The following is a 15,667-nucleotide window of genomic DNA, read 5'->3' as shown; positions in this document are numbered from 1 at the left end:
AAGTTCACTGTGACAAATCAGTCTTAGCCAAACTGATTGTTTCCACAACCTGAGCAGGATTTTACCCAGGCATCTTCTAATCCCAGTGTGTCCTAGATAAAGATTAGAAGTGCTTGAAAAATGCACAATCGGATCTTTAGCCAGAAAACTGCTCCCTTGCATGCTGATAGTGAACTCAAATATGATGTCTTATTGATCGATGCACTGTTGTCTTTATTGTTTCTCTTCAGAATTCACTTTGCCTCCCAGCCTCTGCTAAATGCTGCTCCGTGGATAGTATGATGGGTGCTGCTGACAAAACAATTATCGCAATTTACCTCATTCTGCCCCATGCTGACGAGATTAGCAGCTTTTATAATTTCTCTCTCTCAAACACTCTTTCTCTATAAACTCTCCCTCTTTTTTGTTTTCTGTTGCTTTCCCTTCTTCCTTGTCTCCCTGTCTGTGCCACACACTCTGTCTTCACAGATACCTTTTAGTCTCTCCCTCCATCAACGGCTCACTCCTTCTCTCCATCCCTTTTTTCTGTCTCCACCTGCCTCACTTCTCCCTCTCTTTGACTCTCTTATTCCCTGCATCCGCCTCACCTGTCCCTTGCCGACTCCCTGCTGTGCAGAGAGGATGTCTGCCTGCTCGCTCGCAGGAAGCGCAGGTGCATAATTTGCTGTCGCGATATTATCATAGGGTGACTGATCTGATTACAGGAGACCCAGTTTACACAACTTGTCTGAGCTCTCAAATGTATGTGCGTTTGTTTATGGGTGCTTTTGAGGGTATCCAGATGTGTGTGGGGGTGTTTAATCCTTTTCTGCATGACGTGAAGAATCTCAACTTCAGATGGAATGACTCAACATTGCTGATGGTGATGCCACTCTTCAGAACTAAGTGGAATGTTCTGGAAACTCGCACGTTGTGCCTCTCCTCCATTCCTACTCCTACTCACCCATCCCTTCTTCTTTCTCACACTTTGCTTCCTCCCTCATTCTTCCTCATTCTTTACTTCATCTCGATTCATTTAGCAGTAACAACCACTTCCTGCAATCATGTAGTCCTTTCTCACCCCCCCCCCACACACACACACAAACACACACACACACACACACACTAGTCCCCTCCTCTCCTCCTTCTTCTTCCTCTCAAGTACTCTCCTGGTCCTCCAGCTCCTCCAGCCTTCAGATGATTACTCCTCCATCTCTTACACCTCCTCCTGGTCCTCCACCTCCTCCTGCTCCTCCAGCCCGAAGCTCCTTCAGGCTGTCACTCTGCCGACGTCACACAATGCCCCATGTCTCTTATTCACTGTGTGTGTGTGTGTGTGTGTGTGTGCAAGCATCCATGCAGCTTGCTCTTTTTCCCTACAAACACTCCTGACTACACAAAGACACACATGCACACACAAGCACAACCTACAGAGAATCAGGTCAGTATGACACCAAAAATACCTACAGTTTGGAAGTACTGTATATTGTATTCATAATTTATATATGGCAGTGCAGTTCCACATGAACTAAAAGTAATTTTTTCCCTTCTTCCAAGAGATAACGACAAATTCATCTAAACAGCTACTTTTGTGTGATACTGTATGAGAAAGGAACCGTTTAATATGATTGGCACAAAGCTAAAGATGTTGAGAATGAAAAAACGAAATTCTCTCAGTGGGCAGCCATTTCCCATCAATAATGCAGCTGTGACTTTTCCTCTAAAGCTGTGCTGTACTATCGCTAGCACAAGCTCTGTGGTGCTGCTTCTGAGGAAGGAGCTGTCCATGGTCCTGGATTCATTACCCATTGCTGCTGCACTGGCGTTTCCCCCTGCTACTGACATGGCCCTCCTCTCACCTTCAATGTAAGGATTGTGAGGCAAAGCCAATGTTAGCGCTTGAATGTCTGTCTGGAAATTTAACGGCACTGCCAATAAAATATAGAACCACATCTTTCATAGTGTGGAATATTTCTAATGGCTTAAGTCAAGAGGTTATTTTCTAATGACTGAAATACAGACATACATAGAACATGGCTTGTAGTATTGGATTGTTGCATTGTAGGATTGGGTAGTAGCGTTCTAGACCACATAAATACACATGATGCCCATGCTGACTTGCGTTTAACTGCCCTCCGCCCGTCTGCCATGACAACACACATTACCATTAATAGCAAAAAACAATTGTTGGATGTTTCTAATAAAATCTTCTGCCCTTTTTTATAATCATAGGTTCTGGACTGCTCTAAAAAAGACTGCGGCTTGTGTGTTCTGGATTACCGCAGAGACTGTGGACTGTGTTCAGAAGGGCTTTATTACTTTTATTACTTATAATATTGTTTTTATTGATTTTATGTAAAGCACTTTGAGCTGCAATTCTTGTATGAAATGTGCTATATAAATAAAGTCTTATCTTATCTTTTAAAGCTCATTGGTTAAACAGATATGTAGCATGGATTACAGTAAGTGATAAACCATGATTAATAGATTGGCAGTTTACCAGACAATGACGAAGACTGTGATCCTAGTCTTGAAGAACGGACTAGACCATATAATCTGACAATATTACTGTAACTAGCATAACTCAGTTTCAGATCACAAACTATTATTCACTGATGAAATAGAATAGAACATAATATTATCCACAGAGAGAGGTTAAATACTTGACACCGCCATATTATTATTATATGAAAGCTTTCCTTTGTACATTTAGTCATTTAGCAGACGCTCTTATCCAGAGCGACTTACAGTAAGTACAGGGTCATTCTCCCTGAGGCAAGTAGGGTGAAGTGCCTTGCCCAAGGACACAACGTCATTTGGCACGGAAGGGAATCGAACCAACAAACTTCTGATTAATAGCCCAACTCCCTAACTGCTCAGCCATCTGACCCCCCTTGTAAGGGATAATAATAATATTACTACTCAATAATACATTATTATGCCTGAAAAAACATACGTGGGGGTTTCAGGAAAGCCTTCCAGGAATAGCACACTTGAAGTGGACAGGAGCATGAGCGAGCTTGGCTCTGAGGATACTTTCATTAGGTGTGCACCATCTTCAAGGACACAATGTGCAGTTGTGCTTTCTCTTTCTCATGTTTGTCCAGAGGGGAGCTTTATTTTCTTTACATGCTGCATGTGTCTCTTTCTGTGTGTGTGTGTGTGTGTGTGTGTGTTTGTATGTGGCCGGTATGTCTGCGTGTGTTTGTGTATCTGTCTGTGTGTGTGTGAGAGAGAGAAACAGAGAGAGAGAGGGAGAGAGAGAAGGAGAGAGAGAGAGGGAGAGATAGAGGTGTAGCTCTCCAGTGCTGCTAAACAGGTCACATACCACATACCATTGCTCAGGCTGTCAGGAGCCTGATAAGATTCTCAACTCTCTCTTTCTCTTTCTCCTCTCCCTCAATCACTCTCTCTCTCCTTTATGTCTCCCCCTTCAGTTTCTCTCTGTTTCTCCCCATCTCTATCTCTCCTGCTCTCTCTCTTTTCCCCTACCCCTTCGCCTGCACGTACGGTTCTCTACAAAGCTCAGTTGTGTATCCCTCGTGGTCTTTCACTCAGCCCACTGCTTTTAATGTTTAACAAGCATGTAAACAACACTGCCAACTGTACATACTGTGCAGCCTACCCTATGTACTTTTTTTGTGCTTTTGCGTTTGAGGATAAGACTGGTACAGTACTTATTCAAATGTCTGATTCTATCAGTTGAAACAACATCATCAGTTTTTCAATTTGCAGGCAGGGTTAGGGTGAGTGCTTTTCACTTTCAGGTCTTAATTTTGTTCATTCATAGAGATGGAGAGATACAGACAGAGCAAGCAGAAGATACTAGATATGTTATGGTAAACTTACTGCCCTAAACTCTAGATGTGTTCAGATGATTCAACGAGCCTCAAATTAAAATATTATTTTTCTCCTGCAACAGGTCACGGATAACTGCACATAATTACCATCCTTCCTCAACTCATTGTCGTGGGAAACATGAACATTCGGTGAACTGACACAAAATCACATCCCCATCTCTCTCTCTCTCTCTCTCTCTCTCTCTCTCTCTCTCTCTCTCTCTCTCTCTCTCTCTCTCTCTCTCACACACACACACATACACACACACACAAGTACACAACCTGTCAAATGAGAACTGGGGTTTCTGTCTCCTCGACTAAGAATAGCAGAGGTTTGAGGAAAAACAAGACACCGGATTGAAAAGACTAGTAAAGGTGCCAAACCATGAACTCTGTGACAGCCAGACTGGCTGTGATTCAGATGTAGCAGTGAAACCCTCCACACGCCCCTCTGGTCAGTTACCTACTAACCCTCCTCACAGACCACAGACACAAATACACGGTTGGCTTCCTGCACTCTGATGGAGCCTGGTTCATAGAGTTTAACCAATTACTTTAACAATCTCAAATGGTATGTGTATTAGATTAGGACTGGGACTAAACAATCTGGTGCACGATAGTCAAAGACTGGTTTCTCTTTACTTTGACCCCCAATCTATCTGCCTACAAGGAAGTCGCTCATGATTGTTAGATACAAGTTAAATAACTTAATAGCAATTGGGGAAAATCCCTTTATTTGAATACAGATCAAAGTGTTTGGCTCTCTAATACAGAGAAAGGCTAAAGACAGGGCATGGGGGTGAATGTTTCCACTCACACAGTTCAATATAAGAAGACGATTCACTGACACACACACTCAAACACACACTCAAACACACACTCAAACATCAAGACATGATGCATGAAGGTTCATAACAGTCTCAGTTGGGGGTCATTTCACTTGACTGCTTTCATCCTTAAAGAAGCGGAGACTCTGATTGCCCCGACTTCCTCTGCCCTTGCCTGTTACGGGTTATAGCATGAGTCATCACCCTGCCTGTCATGTGAAGAACATATCAGACGGAATCCTGCTCTGGAGTTACTGTACATTCTAAAAGCGAAGCTTCAATGCTGTACCATTCCTCAGTACACTGGAAATAATGTGCATTTGGTTGATTGATGCAACATACATGGGGAGCATTTGGATGGGCTGCAGGGAAAGCTGCTTCTCAGCCGGGCTTGATGTTCACGCCGTGCCCCTCCTCCCACTGGTCACCGTGGAAACCCCGGCAGCTGCAGCAGTACGGCTTCAACAGGCAGAGCTACGGTGGTACTATGTGTGTTGTTGTACACTCATTTACAAGCCTCTGAAGAGGAATACCGTAACACCTCATGCAAAAGGCAGTGGGTTATGCAAATCAATCGGAATCAACCACATGTTCTGCTCATCTCAGACCTTGAGCCATCATACTGAACAACACTGAATGCAAGGAGGCATTTTTCATCATTTTTAAAAGATGTCCTCCTAGTTGTAAATACTTACGTAAGAACATCAAATAGTATGTCATAACTTACGTATAAATGTAACTTCACGACACTCATGAATGCTTCGAATGCACTATTAATGAACTTTATTCTCTTTACCGTTCATCAGTAAAATTCATCCTGTACAGTGCTTTCCTTTTACAGTACAAACCAACCGTAGTCTTTCTATGTCCCTCCATCCCCTAGACATCCCAGATGCAACCCCTCACCCCCCATAATGCAGCAGTCAAACATGTGAGCTTAGAAAACCCTGGACAGGTAAACACACCTCCCGGTGGACGATAGGGAAGTGGCCCACACTTGATCTGACACCTCCATGTGACCTTTTGTTTGGGAAGTGAGTTGGAGCAGACAATAGCTGCTCACTCCAGAGAGCAGAGGAGGACAGACAAGGAGGTCCGTTAAAGTATCAGACTGAGCCATGTCATAAAGGGCTTTACAATAACCAACGGAGACCAACACCAGAGACCCAGCTGTGAGGGAAGACAATGAAAACGATCCTTACAGAAGAAAACCTTGGAGCAATTCAACAGCAGGATCTTGCTCTCTCTATGTGTCATTGGTTGCATTGAATAGTAGTAGCTGTCTCCAGTATATTTCCTCAGATGAAATAATACAACTAAGAAAAAAAGGACTACATTGTGAAACGCTGCATGTGTCCGCCTGGGCTGCTCTCTCTCTCTCTTCAGAGCTTATCTTAGAACATCACATTCCATCCTGGTGGGGGGTTGTAGGTCTGAATCAAAGTCCAGCCACTAGGCTATTTCTGCATTGTTCTATATTATATTTAGTCATTTAGCAGACGCTCTTATCCAGAGCGATTTACAGTAAGTACAATCACATTCTCCCGAGGCAAGTAGGGTGAAGTGCCTTGCCCAAGGACACGTCATTTTGGCCCGGCAACCTTGTGATTACTAGGCCGATTCCCTAACCGCTCAGCCACTTGACTCCCTGTTGTACTGTTATGTAGCTTCTTTTCGGGCTGAGCATAGTGAAGACATGCTGTTCAGAGACGAAACGACATTGTGCCAGTTGACTTGACACAGTGGACTGACTGGTTCTAATGAATATGATTATGCATCCAGTCTTATCCTCCTCTTCTTCCTCTCTCTCTTTTCTTCTCCCGGTCTCCCTTTCTCCCTCCCACTTGCTGTCTCTCTCGGCTCGCTCTCTCTTTCTTTCACCCCCATTTCTTTCCCCCCTTTCTGCTCTCCTCCAAAATAGTTTGACTCGTTTCTTTCCCCCCTCCAGAACCAGGTTGTCATTTATTCCTTAGAACGAATTGAGTGTGCTGCTCACCGACATTAGGCAACTCCAAGAAAGTGTGTAACCTACTCAGAGCTTTCTCTTTTATCAACTGGCTTACGTAATGTTACGGTACTGGTACTGGTCGGTAGGAGTGGATACAGGCTTAGAGTGTATGGGTATATGTATGTGTGTATGTGTGTGTCTTATGTGTATGTGTGTGTGTGTGTGTCTGTATGTGTCTGTGTGTATGTGTGTGTGTGTGTGTGTGTGTGTGTGTGTGTGTGTGTGTGTGTGTGTGTGTGTGTGTGTGTGTGTGTGTATGTGTATGTGTCTGTGTATGTGTCTGTGTGTGTGTGTTGGATGATCGAGCGACAAAAAGAGCATATTGGCTGTGGGGGCAGTCTGTGTACGTATGCTGTCTATCTTTATCTCCAAATGACATCTCTGTAATCCTTAAATAATTCTGACACATAGCGAGCGAGCGCGGGACTGTGCGGAGGATGAATATGACGCCTGACTTCTCTCCATGATACTAATGCAGCTTTGTCAAGACTGACTCAGAAATGCGGCCTTTCTTAAAGAATTTACAAATACTTGTGGATCTCTGTCCCGCGGTAGAGTTTGACCAATAAGTTCAGGGTTGCTGGTTTGAAACCCAGAGGAATCAGGTACAAGGACTCAACTGACAACTGATGGCCTGATGTCTACCGTACAATACTCCTTAGGTAAAGCACTCAAGATGAAATCTAACTTCAAACCCCTATGTCAATTTCCTTGTCTCACTTCAATGTAATATTTTTAAGCTCATAAATCAAATACCTTTCCAATTCAAGCTGGCTGTCAGGAGGCAATAACCTTACACTGGTCCCAAGTTCTCTCTGAGTCTCTTCTCTCTCTTTAAATCTCTCACCAGACACACACACACACACACCTACACACACATACACGCACACACACACACCTACACACACACACCTACACACACCTACACGCACACAATGTCTCTTTATCTCTCTTCCAATCTCACACAGGAGAAAAACAGCAGGCCTATGCTCTGACAAATAGTTGCAGCACATGGCATTTCTGAATGTGGGTGTGTAATAAATGTGTCTCGTTTACACTTTTAAGGGTTTAGCTTCAGGGAAGTGAATAAGACGCGATGAACGCCCACATCCGTTTTACAAACTCCATCAGCCAACAGTAACCATCACTTAAATGTTTTTTGGGAATTCCTTGTTGAAAAATAGTTGCCATTGACAGAAAATTGATCATTAGAGCCTGCCTTTTATCTTGCATGCCCATAGCAAAATATGAAGCTCACAACTTTAAGCCTCACTCATTAAACAGTACCGTTGTAGATGGGTTTGCTCCACTTAGATTCCACCCCAGCAGAAAAAAACTGAAAACATGAGAATAAGCTTGTCACAAAATCCCGATACAACACTAATGTTCCAACTGTGTTCCTGCATTTGTGTTAATCATCACAAACGACTCACCCAGCGCTGTGAATGCTATCTGGAGCGCAAAAGGATGTAGCCTACAGTTCAGCACAAGAGTATGGCTGTGGCTGCGGTGTTTAGGGGTAGACTGCTATTCTGCTATAAAAATGTAATTGTTTAGGCATACGTAGTTGTCTGAGTGAAGGCCATTCAGTCAGTCAATATAAGGATAACTATATAAAAATACAGTTCAGAGCCTGAAACAGTAATGCGTTCGAAAGACGTTCAAAATTCAGAAATATTTTGTTTTCTTACCGTCAGTTCCTTGTCAAATCATAATTCATGAATGGGGAGAAATGGAGTAAATCCTAAATGACGTCTGTATCGAATCTGAAATGATGAAAGAGAACGACTGATGGTATGTGGATATCAAATTGCACGAGCCTCCGTTCCATCCACGCACCTGACGGCTCGCTCTGTTGCTGCTACTGCAGCGCGACAGCGCGGAGAGGAGAGGAAGCATGTAGCGGAAATCAAGATACCAACAAGACCCGACGTGGAGTTTTTCGACGGCGATACAATTATGCTAGTAGTTAATACCTGTGCCACTCTAAAATGTGATCCAGGTCATATTTTGGTTCTTGCAACAAGAGCGGCGCTCAATCTAGACCAGCGCGAGATTGAGGACCACTCAACTCACTGGACTGAGTTGATGGTCAACAAAACAAATGCGTATTCAGGTGGTCATTTAAGGTACCACAGATTCACGCTGAATCAGAATATGTAGCTTGTCTATATAGTTTCCCAATAGAAGCAGAAAATACTGAGTGTTTCTTGGTTAGTGTTAAAATTGATGGACAGCCTATTCGTCACTCACTAAGGTCTAATAGGCCTACCCACTACTGTTTCATTGTAGGCTACTGTGCACGAGACAGAACCTTATTATGTATGTTGGTCACGCATTGTGTGGCACACTCTCCAAAGTCAGCTCTCTTACTGTATGGTGGGAAGTTTGGAGCTACCCTGCAAATGGTTTTAAACCCATTTCATAATATCAAAGTAATTTATAAGTGCTGCATGCTTAATATACACCAAACCAATCTAAATGCCACACAATCACAGAAATGACTAAATTGAAGGAATGAACATAATTTGCCCTGCGTTTCTCATTCTCCTAGGTCACCAATGAATATGACTGATTGTTATAGCTGCTTTTATGAAACGTACCCAATGCTCGGCCAGTGCTTGGCCTTATACCTTGTAATAACAACAACCCCGGTAACCTCAACATTGGTTTACCAAGACTCCTGACGTCATATCCCATCCTGTCAGAGAGATGAATGAGCAGAAGTGTTAAATGAGCTAGTTTCACACTCTAACCTCCCCAGTGCTAGTGCATGGTGTATGATGCTTCACTCTGAGCTGTCAGCTCCCCCATCTCATCCTTCCCCACGCCAGGGACAAAATCACATCTGTGGCATGAAAGAGTCATTTACATCTTTTCACAGGTCTGAATGTATCTGATTGACTTGGCTCCTGAGATGTTGTGGCTGATTTGTCCATGCAGAAGCGAACATAGTCTCCTGGGGAGGTGAATTCAGGAAATCTGCTCTTAGATGTTTTGGGGAATGCTACTGCTGCTCTAATCAGATTCACAATCAGATTCATTCAGAGAAGGTATTCTGAATCCAGTGATTAAATGTCCTTGTGTAGACTACAGTTGCGCTCTCCATCATTCCAGGTTCTAAGGATTTCTCAACCAATCGGAGCCGTGCTGCATATAGCATGTTTTACCACTAGATGGCAGAACATGCGTAGGGTACCTCAGTGTTCTGTGCTTGCATCCGACCCAAACCGACTGGTGGAAATTAACACAAATATAAATTCATGTATTTTTTTAAATGGTAACCGTAACCATTAGTATAGTAAAATAGTATGATATAATAGTATAGACATATTTCAGTCTTTTTACGTATTTAGGTCTTTTTATCTGTAGGCGTGTTGACCGGAGTATGTTCAATTTAAAATATATGAATATAACATGTAATGGCCCCTTTAAAAAATATACGCTGGCGGATGAAAGGCGATTGCGCTTTAAGATATGGGTTATACTCTGTCTGGAAGCGGCACATTATTTATAGTTCACCGAAGAAATCAACGCGGCAACCCGACTGATTTTCCGTTATTTCGTGCACGATATGCACGTTTATATAGCCTATATCCTCTGTATCTGCCAAAAACTAAATACATCAGGGAACATCCCAAGGTCAGTGACACCAGCATGCCTTCTTCTCAAAATACAATAAAATCTATTCTCGGGATATTGCAATAAGACGCCTGCCAAGGAGACCGTGCTAAAGCAACCACATACAGACGTGTGTAATTTAACATCAAAGCTCTGGCGAAGATACATGTTTGGAATGCGCTCCGCGACTGCCCGCGGTCTACAGGGTCCACAGTGTACTTCATTCATTCCATCTCCGTCTGCGCTTTGCTAACACGAGGACGGGGATGAGGAGGTGCAAGACTATATGACGCTGATCATCTACGGATGGCCCTGGAGCACCTCCTCTGATGACTGGTCCGCTCTACGACAGCGAGGCCAAGCCCACCGACTTTAGGTGTGAGACTTGCCGGTGGGTCGTCTATATAAACCCTGACACTTGCTGTCCAAGGTTTCACCACAAAATTGTAGATCCTTGCTTTGAGGTGCAAGCCTTCCAGTTTGGAATATACCATTAATTACACAAGAGCACATATCAGTTAACATGTCACACGCCTGGGGATATGGACCAAGTAACGGTAAGGGATATTTTTGCTTTGGCTATTCATACTGTTTAAGGCTACTGAATCATTGGACAAAACCAAACAATTCAAATATGTGTCTGCAATGAATGAATGTCCTGTCAGTGCTTACTATTGAAAACCATTTTAAATAACAAATGTTCGCATATTGAATGGTTGGAATTATTATTAATAAACACACTTCTCATAAAGTAGTCAAGTAAAGTAGTGGGGAGTCAGGTGGCTGAGCGGTGAGGGAATCGGGCTAGTAATCCGAAGGTTGCCAGTTCGATTCCCGGTCATGCCAACTGACGTTGTGTCCTTGGGCAAGGCACTTCACCCTACTTGCCTCGGGGGAATGTCTCTGTACTTACTGTAAGTCGCTCTGGATAAGAGCGTCTGCTAAATGACTAAATGTAAGTAGTCAAAACTGAACATCATATATGTACAAACCCTTTAAAAATATTGCTTTACTTTGGAAAACCGCAGCCTACCTGTTCTATTAGCACACGCACGCACACACACACACACATTTCTCTCTTGTCTGCAGGTCCTGGTACATGGGCAGAGGGCTTTCCTGTAGCCAACGGCCCAAGGCAGTCTCCAATTGACATCCTCCCAACAAAGGCCCAGTTTGACCCTTCTCTGAAGCCTCTCAAGCTGAAGTATGATCCCTCAAACTCAAAGGGCATCCTCAACAACGGGCACTCCTTCCAGGTGGACTTTGTGGATGATGGAGACACTTCTAGTAAGGGACCACTGCCATTTTTTGATACTTTTAAACATCAACACCTGTTGCACTGTTCTTATAATTGTTAGTATGAGGAAATACTCTGACCCACTATGACTGTTCATGCTCAGTTGGATTGAGTGTGTGTTCTGAGTCTTGTGTGTGTGTTCTAAACTGTTCTTCTCCTCAGCCCTGACTGGGGGCCCCATCGCTGGCACCTACAGACTGAGGCAGTTCCACTTCCACTGGGGGGCCAGTGATGAGCGGGGCTCTGAGCACACCGTCAATGGGATCAATTTCCCCTGCGAGGTACCCGATATGGAGCTCCTGTCTCACATATAATCTCAACAGGGATGAGTATAGGATGTTGCCTGAGTATCTATGTATCCTATCTACAGTATCTGTGTGTGCTGATGTTGTAATTCCCCCACCAACCAGCTCCACCTGGTTCACTGGAACACCAAGTACCCCAGCTTTGGCGAAGCTGCCAGCCAACCGGACGGACTGGCTGTGGTGGGCGTGTTTCTAAAGGTACATTATTGGAAGCTCCTCACTGATGGTTTAGCACCAATCTAGTTTGTGCATTCTAGTGTGTAGATCAAATGACAATACCTGCTTGTTGCTAAGTTTGGGTCAAATCTTCTCTCTGCTAGATTGGAGCTGCAAACCCTAGACTGCAGAAGGTCCTAGATAGTCTGGAGGCTATCAAATCAAAGGTATGGAAAATAACAAAATCTACATTTTGAAGAGCATTTTTTAAGTATGCAGCTAACCAGTTTGCTCAAGATTCTCTAAATTCCACTAATTCCTCCCCCAGGGAAAGCAGACCACCTTTGCAAACTTTGACCCCAAAACCATCCTGCCTGGCTCCCTGGACTACTGGACGTATGATGGCTCCCTGACCACACCCCCTCTGCTGGAGAGTGTCACCTGGATTGTCCTCAAGGAGCCAATCAGTGTCAGCCCTGCCCAGGTACTTCCTCATATGTAACAACAGAATTCATGATAAGTCAGCAGGTCTATCTTTCCCATCATCCACAGTGTTCTGTGTGAGGTCAATTTACAGACAGGCTTGTTTTTCCTCTTCATCTTTTTATCTTCACCAAGTGTTGTGTGTCTGTCTGTATGTGTATTTATGTGGGACTACTTCCTGTGCTGAACAACAGTTTTATTGGCAGTTTATATACATTAGGTTTCTAAGAGAGTACGTTGATGAATGTGTTATTATGGTACAAATATGAATCATTCAGGTTCAATCCTGCAGTATTCGCAGAGGAAGTTTCATAACAGAGAGCTTTAGATTGGGCAGCTGAGCTAACAGGGAGGGTCAAGGCTGGCAAAGCAGATTACTTTATCTAAGTGCCACGTTATGGGCTATGTAGTGGGTGCTAACTGTGTGATATTTGTGTAGATCTCCTCTGAAAACTGAGTGGTATACTGTACACCCTCCCAATGCAGCGCTGACTGGTATCATGTCTGCCCTCGGGCTTTGGTTACAGATTGTTTCTCAAAATATCCTCTTTTAAGTCTATAAATATAGTTGGAAGTCTACTGTCTGTAGCAAATCTTAAATACACTTACTGTGCACACACACACACACACACACACACACAAACACACACACACACACACACATGCACACTCACACCCACACCCAGACACACAAACACACAAACACACCCACACACACACAGACACACACTCATCACACACACAAGAAAACAGTACAAAGCTGACACATTGGAATTAAAAATCCCTCGGTTGAGTTCCACCAACTAAATATGTCTTTGAGAAGCTATTTATGCATACGCCTTCCTGCAAGCTTCTATAAAGTAAACATAGTAAACATGTAATTTTTCAGGGAGGGCTATATGACACCATGTGCAATCTAAGATAAGTGAAGGTGTTTAGAGAAGTGTACTTGGTACTGGGAACTTGGTAGCTGATGCTATAGGCCTTTCATCTACTATAGTCACCGTACAGCTTCAGCTTCCCCCTGGCTGGGTGTCTGGGTGTTTGTGGCCAGACCAGGGGGGAAATGAATCAGACCTCAGAACTCTGGTGTTTTCACTTCTCATGAGGACTGATGGTGAGAATTATTTCAGTCTGTTGTTTTTTTCAGAAAACAGCCTCGTGCTCTATCCCATATCCTTACATATGGATGGGAATATAGGCACTCTGAAGTCCAAATTATTTTACTACCATCCCAATAAGCATTGTAATTAAACGGCTGACTCTCTGACTCTCTGTCTCTCTGTCTCTCTGTCTCTCTGTCTCTCTGTCTCTCTGTCTCTGTCTCTGTCTCTCTCCCCTCTCTCTCTCTCTCTCTCTCTCTCTCTCTGTCTCTCTCTCTCTCTCTCTCTCTCTCTCTCTCTCTCTCTCTCTCTCTCTCTCTCTCTCTCTCTCTCTCTCTCTCTCTCTCTCCTCTCTCTCTCTCTCTCTCCCTGTCTCTGTCTCTGTCTCTCTCTCTCCCTCCCTCTCCCTCCCTCTCTCTCTCCTCTCTCTCTCTCTCTCTCTCTCTCTCTCTCTCTCTCTCTCTCTCTCTCTCTCTCTCTCTCTCTCTGCTCTCTCTCTCTCTCTCTCTCTCTCGCTCTCTCTCTCTCTCTCTCTCTGTCTCTGTCTCTGTCTCTCTCTCTCTCTCTCTCTCTCTCTCTCTCTCTCTCTCTCTCTCTCTCTCTCTCTCTCTCTCTCTCTCTCTCTCTCTCTCTGACAGATGGGGAAGTTCCGCAGCCTGCTGTTCTCAGGCGAAGGGGAGGCAGCCTGCTGCATGGTGGACAACTATCGCCCCCCGCAGCTGCTCAAGGGGCGCGTAGTTCGTGCCTCCTTCAAGTAAACGGCAGGTGATCAGCGCACCCCTACCCCATAACCTTTACCCCTGACCTCCTGTCCCCTGACCATAGACCCCATAACTCAGAAAACCTCCAGATTAAACATATAATACATTTTATGTATCAAACTGCCATCATACTGAAGATCTTTCTTCCAATTTGAGCAAACCAACCATTGCCTCAATACAGCAGAAAAAAAGCACAACAAACCAGCAATGCAAAAGATAAAAGTCAGAGCCAGCCCAGATTAAAGGTGCTGGGCGGTATCCAGCATCTCTCTCAAATAATCCCAGATGATGATGGGTTTGGATCACCCCAGATTAACGTCATTTAGCTGCCTCTGTCAGAGCAGATGACAAAACATTTTATACAATGCCTTGACTATCCTAAATGCATTCCAGTGCATTCCATACTTATTTTGTTGCTATGAATTGCAACTTCATTGTATTTTGTTTGTTTGTATAATGTGAGTGACCACAAACTATCACCCAGTGCATTATTATGTTGTTGCGTGAGTCAAACATTTGAAGAAGATTAGTAAGTGTTGCAACCAGTGCATTACCCAACTCATCAGAATAAAATTGCTGAAATGCATTGAAAGAGACCAATGGAATGTTATCTTTAGCTTTTAGAAATATAACCTTTAAGAACATTGATGTCTTGTATTATGTTGTAACTTTTTAAAAGACCATGGATGATTTTAAGACAGAGAATTATGAATTGTTGTCAAATTGTCGATTTCTGTGCAAATCTGTTGAAAAGTTGAAAAGAATTTGACCAATAAAAAAGTATTTGATGATGTGACTGCATTTATTGTTGTTTCTTCTTGTCTCCACCGTTCGTTTGAAAACTGAACCAGTGAACATATTTCTAGCACAGTCTCTGACAGAGCACTAAGGTTCATTAATCCTATACCCCAGTCACCTCAACTTTAATGACAAACATGCTGTTTGCTTTTGATTATTAATGCTCAAGATAAAAACAAGTGAACTCAGGCTTTAACTTAGTTGCAATCCAATACAGTCCTGTCACCTCCACGATACATGAGAATTGATCAATATCAACCCCTTTAAAGGGTGTAAAAGTCGACAGAAATCTGGAAAAGAGAGATTGTTGTCGAAAAAAAAAGTAGAGACAGATATGTAGATGGAGTGAGAGAGAGATTCTTTGTCTTACTAGACACTGCCTCACTGATGGCAGAGTAGTGGATGCCAGTTCACATCTCGTTACAGTAATGATGATCCAGACGTGGCTGATTATTTGTCTGTGCCCATGTCTGTGCCCATGCTTACATAA

At 43.5% G+C, this 15,667-nt stretch overlaps 2 protein-coding genes across 4 annotated transcripts in view; one reads left to right on the top strand and one right to left on the bottom strand.

Moving 5' to 3' along the window:
• Positions 1–8,494, bottom strand: part of dlgap1a (discs, large (Drosophila) homolog-associated protein 1a) — a 52,902-nt gene extending 44,408 nt beyond the window's left edge. For all 3 annotated transcript variants that reach the window (XM_062481897.1, XM_062481898.1, XM_062481900.1), the window contains exon 1: positions 8,345–8,494. The gene's annotated coding sequence lies outside the window, so the exon portion shown is untranslated. The remainder of the gene's footprint in view (positions 1–8,344) is intronic.
• Positions 8,495–10,350: 1,856 nt separating this feature from the next.
• Positions 10,351–15,172, top strand: cahz (carbonic anhydrase). The gene is made up of 7 exons (XM_062481329.1): positions 10,351–10,831; positions 11,364–11,561; positions 11,734–11,852; positions 11,982–12,074; positions 12,197–12,259; positions 12,361–12,516; positions 14,257–15,172. The coding sequence occupies exons 1-7, from the start codon at positions 10,798–10,800 to the stop codon at positions 14,374–14,376; spliced, it is 783 nt and encodes a 260-aa protein (XP_062337313.1). The 5' UTR covers positions 10,351–10,797; the 3' UTR covers positions 14,377–15,172.
• Positions 15,173–15,667: the final 495 nt, after the last annotated feature.

This window comes from Osmerus eperlanus, chromosome 16, assembly GCF_963692335.1.
Source record: "Osmerus eperlanus chromosome 16, fOsmEpe2.1, whole genome shotgun sequence".
In the NCBI taxonomy this organism is placed as follows: Eukaryota; Metazoa; Chordata; class Actinopteri; order Osmeriformes; family Osmeridae; genus Osmerus; species Osmerus eperlanus.
This window is presented reverse-complemented; position numbering and strand designations above follow the sequence as displayed.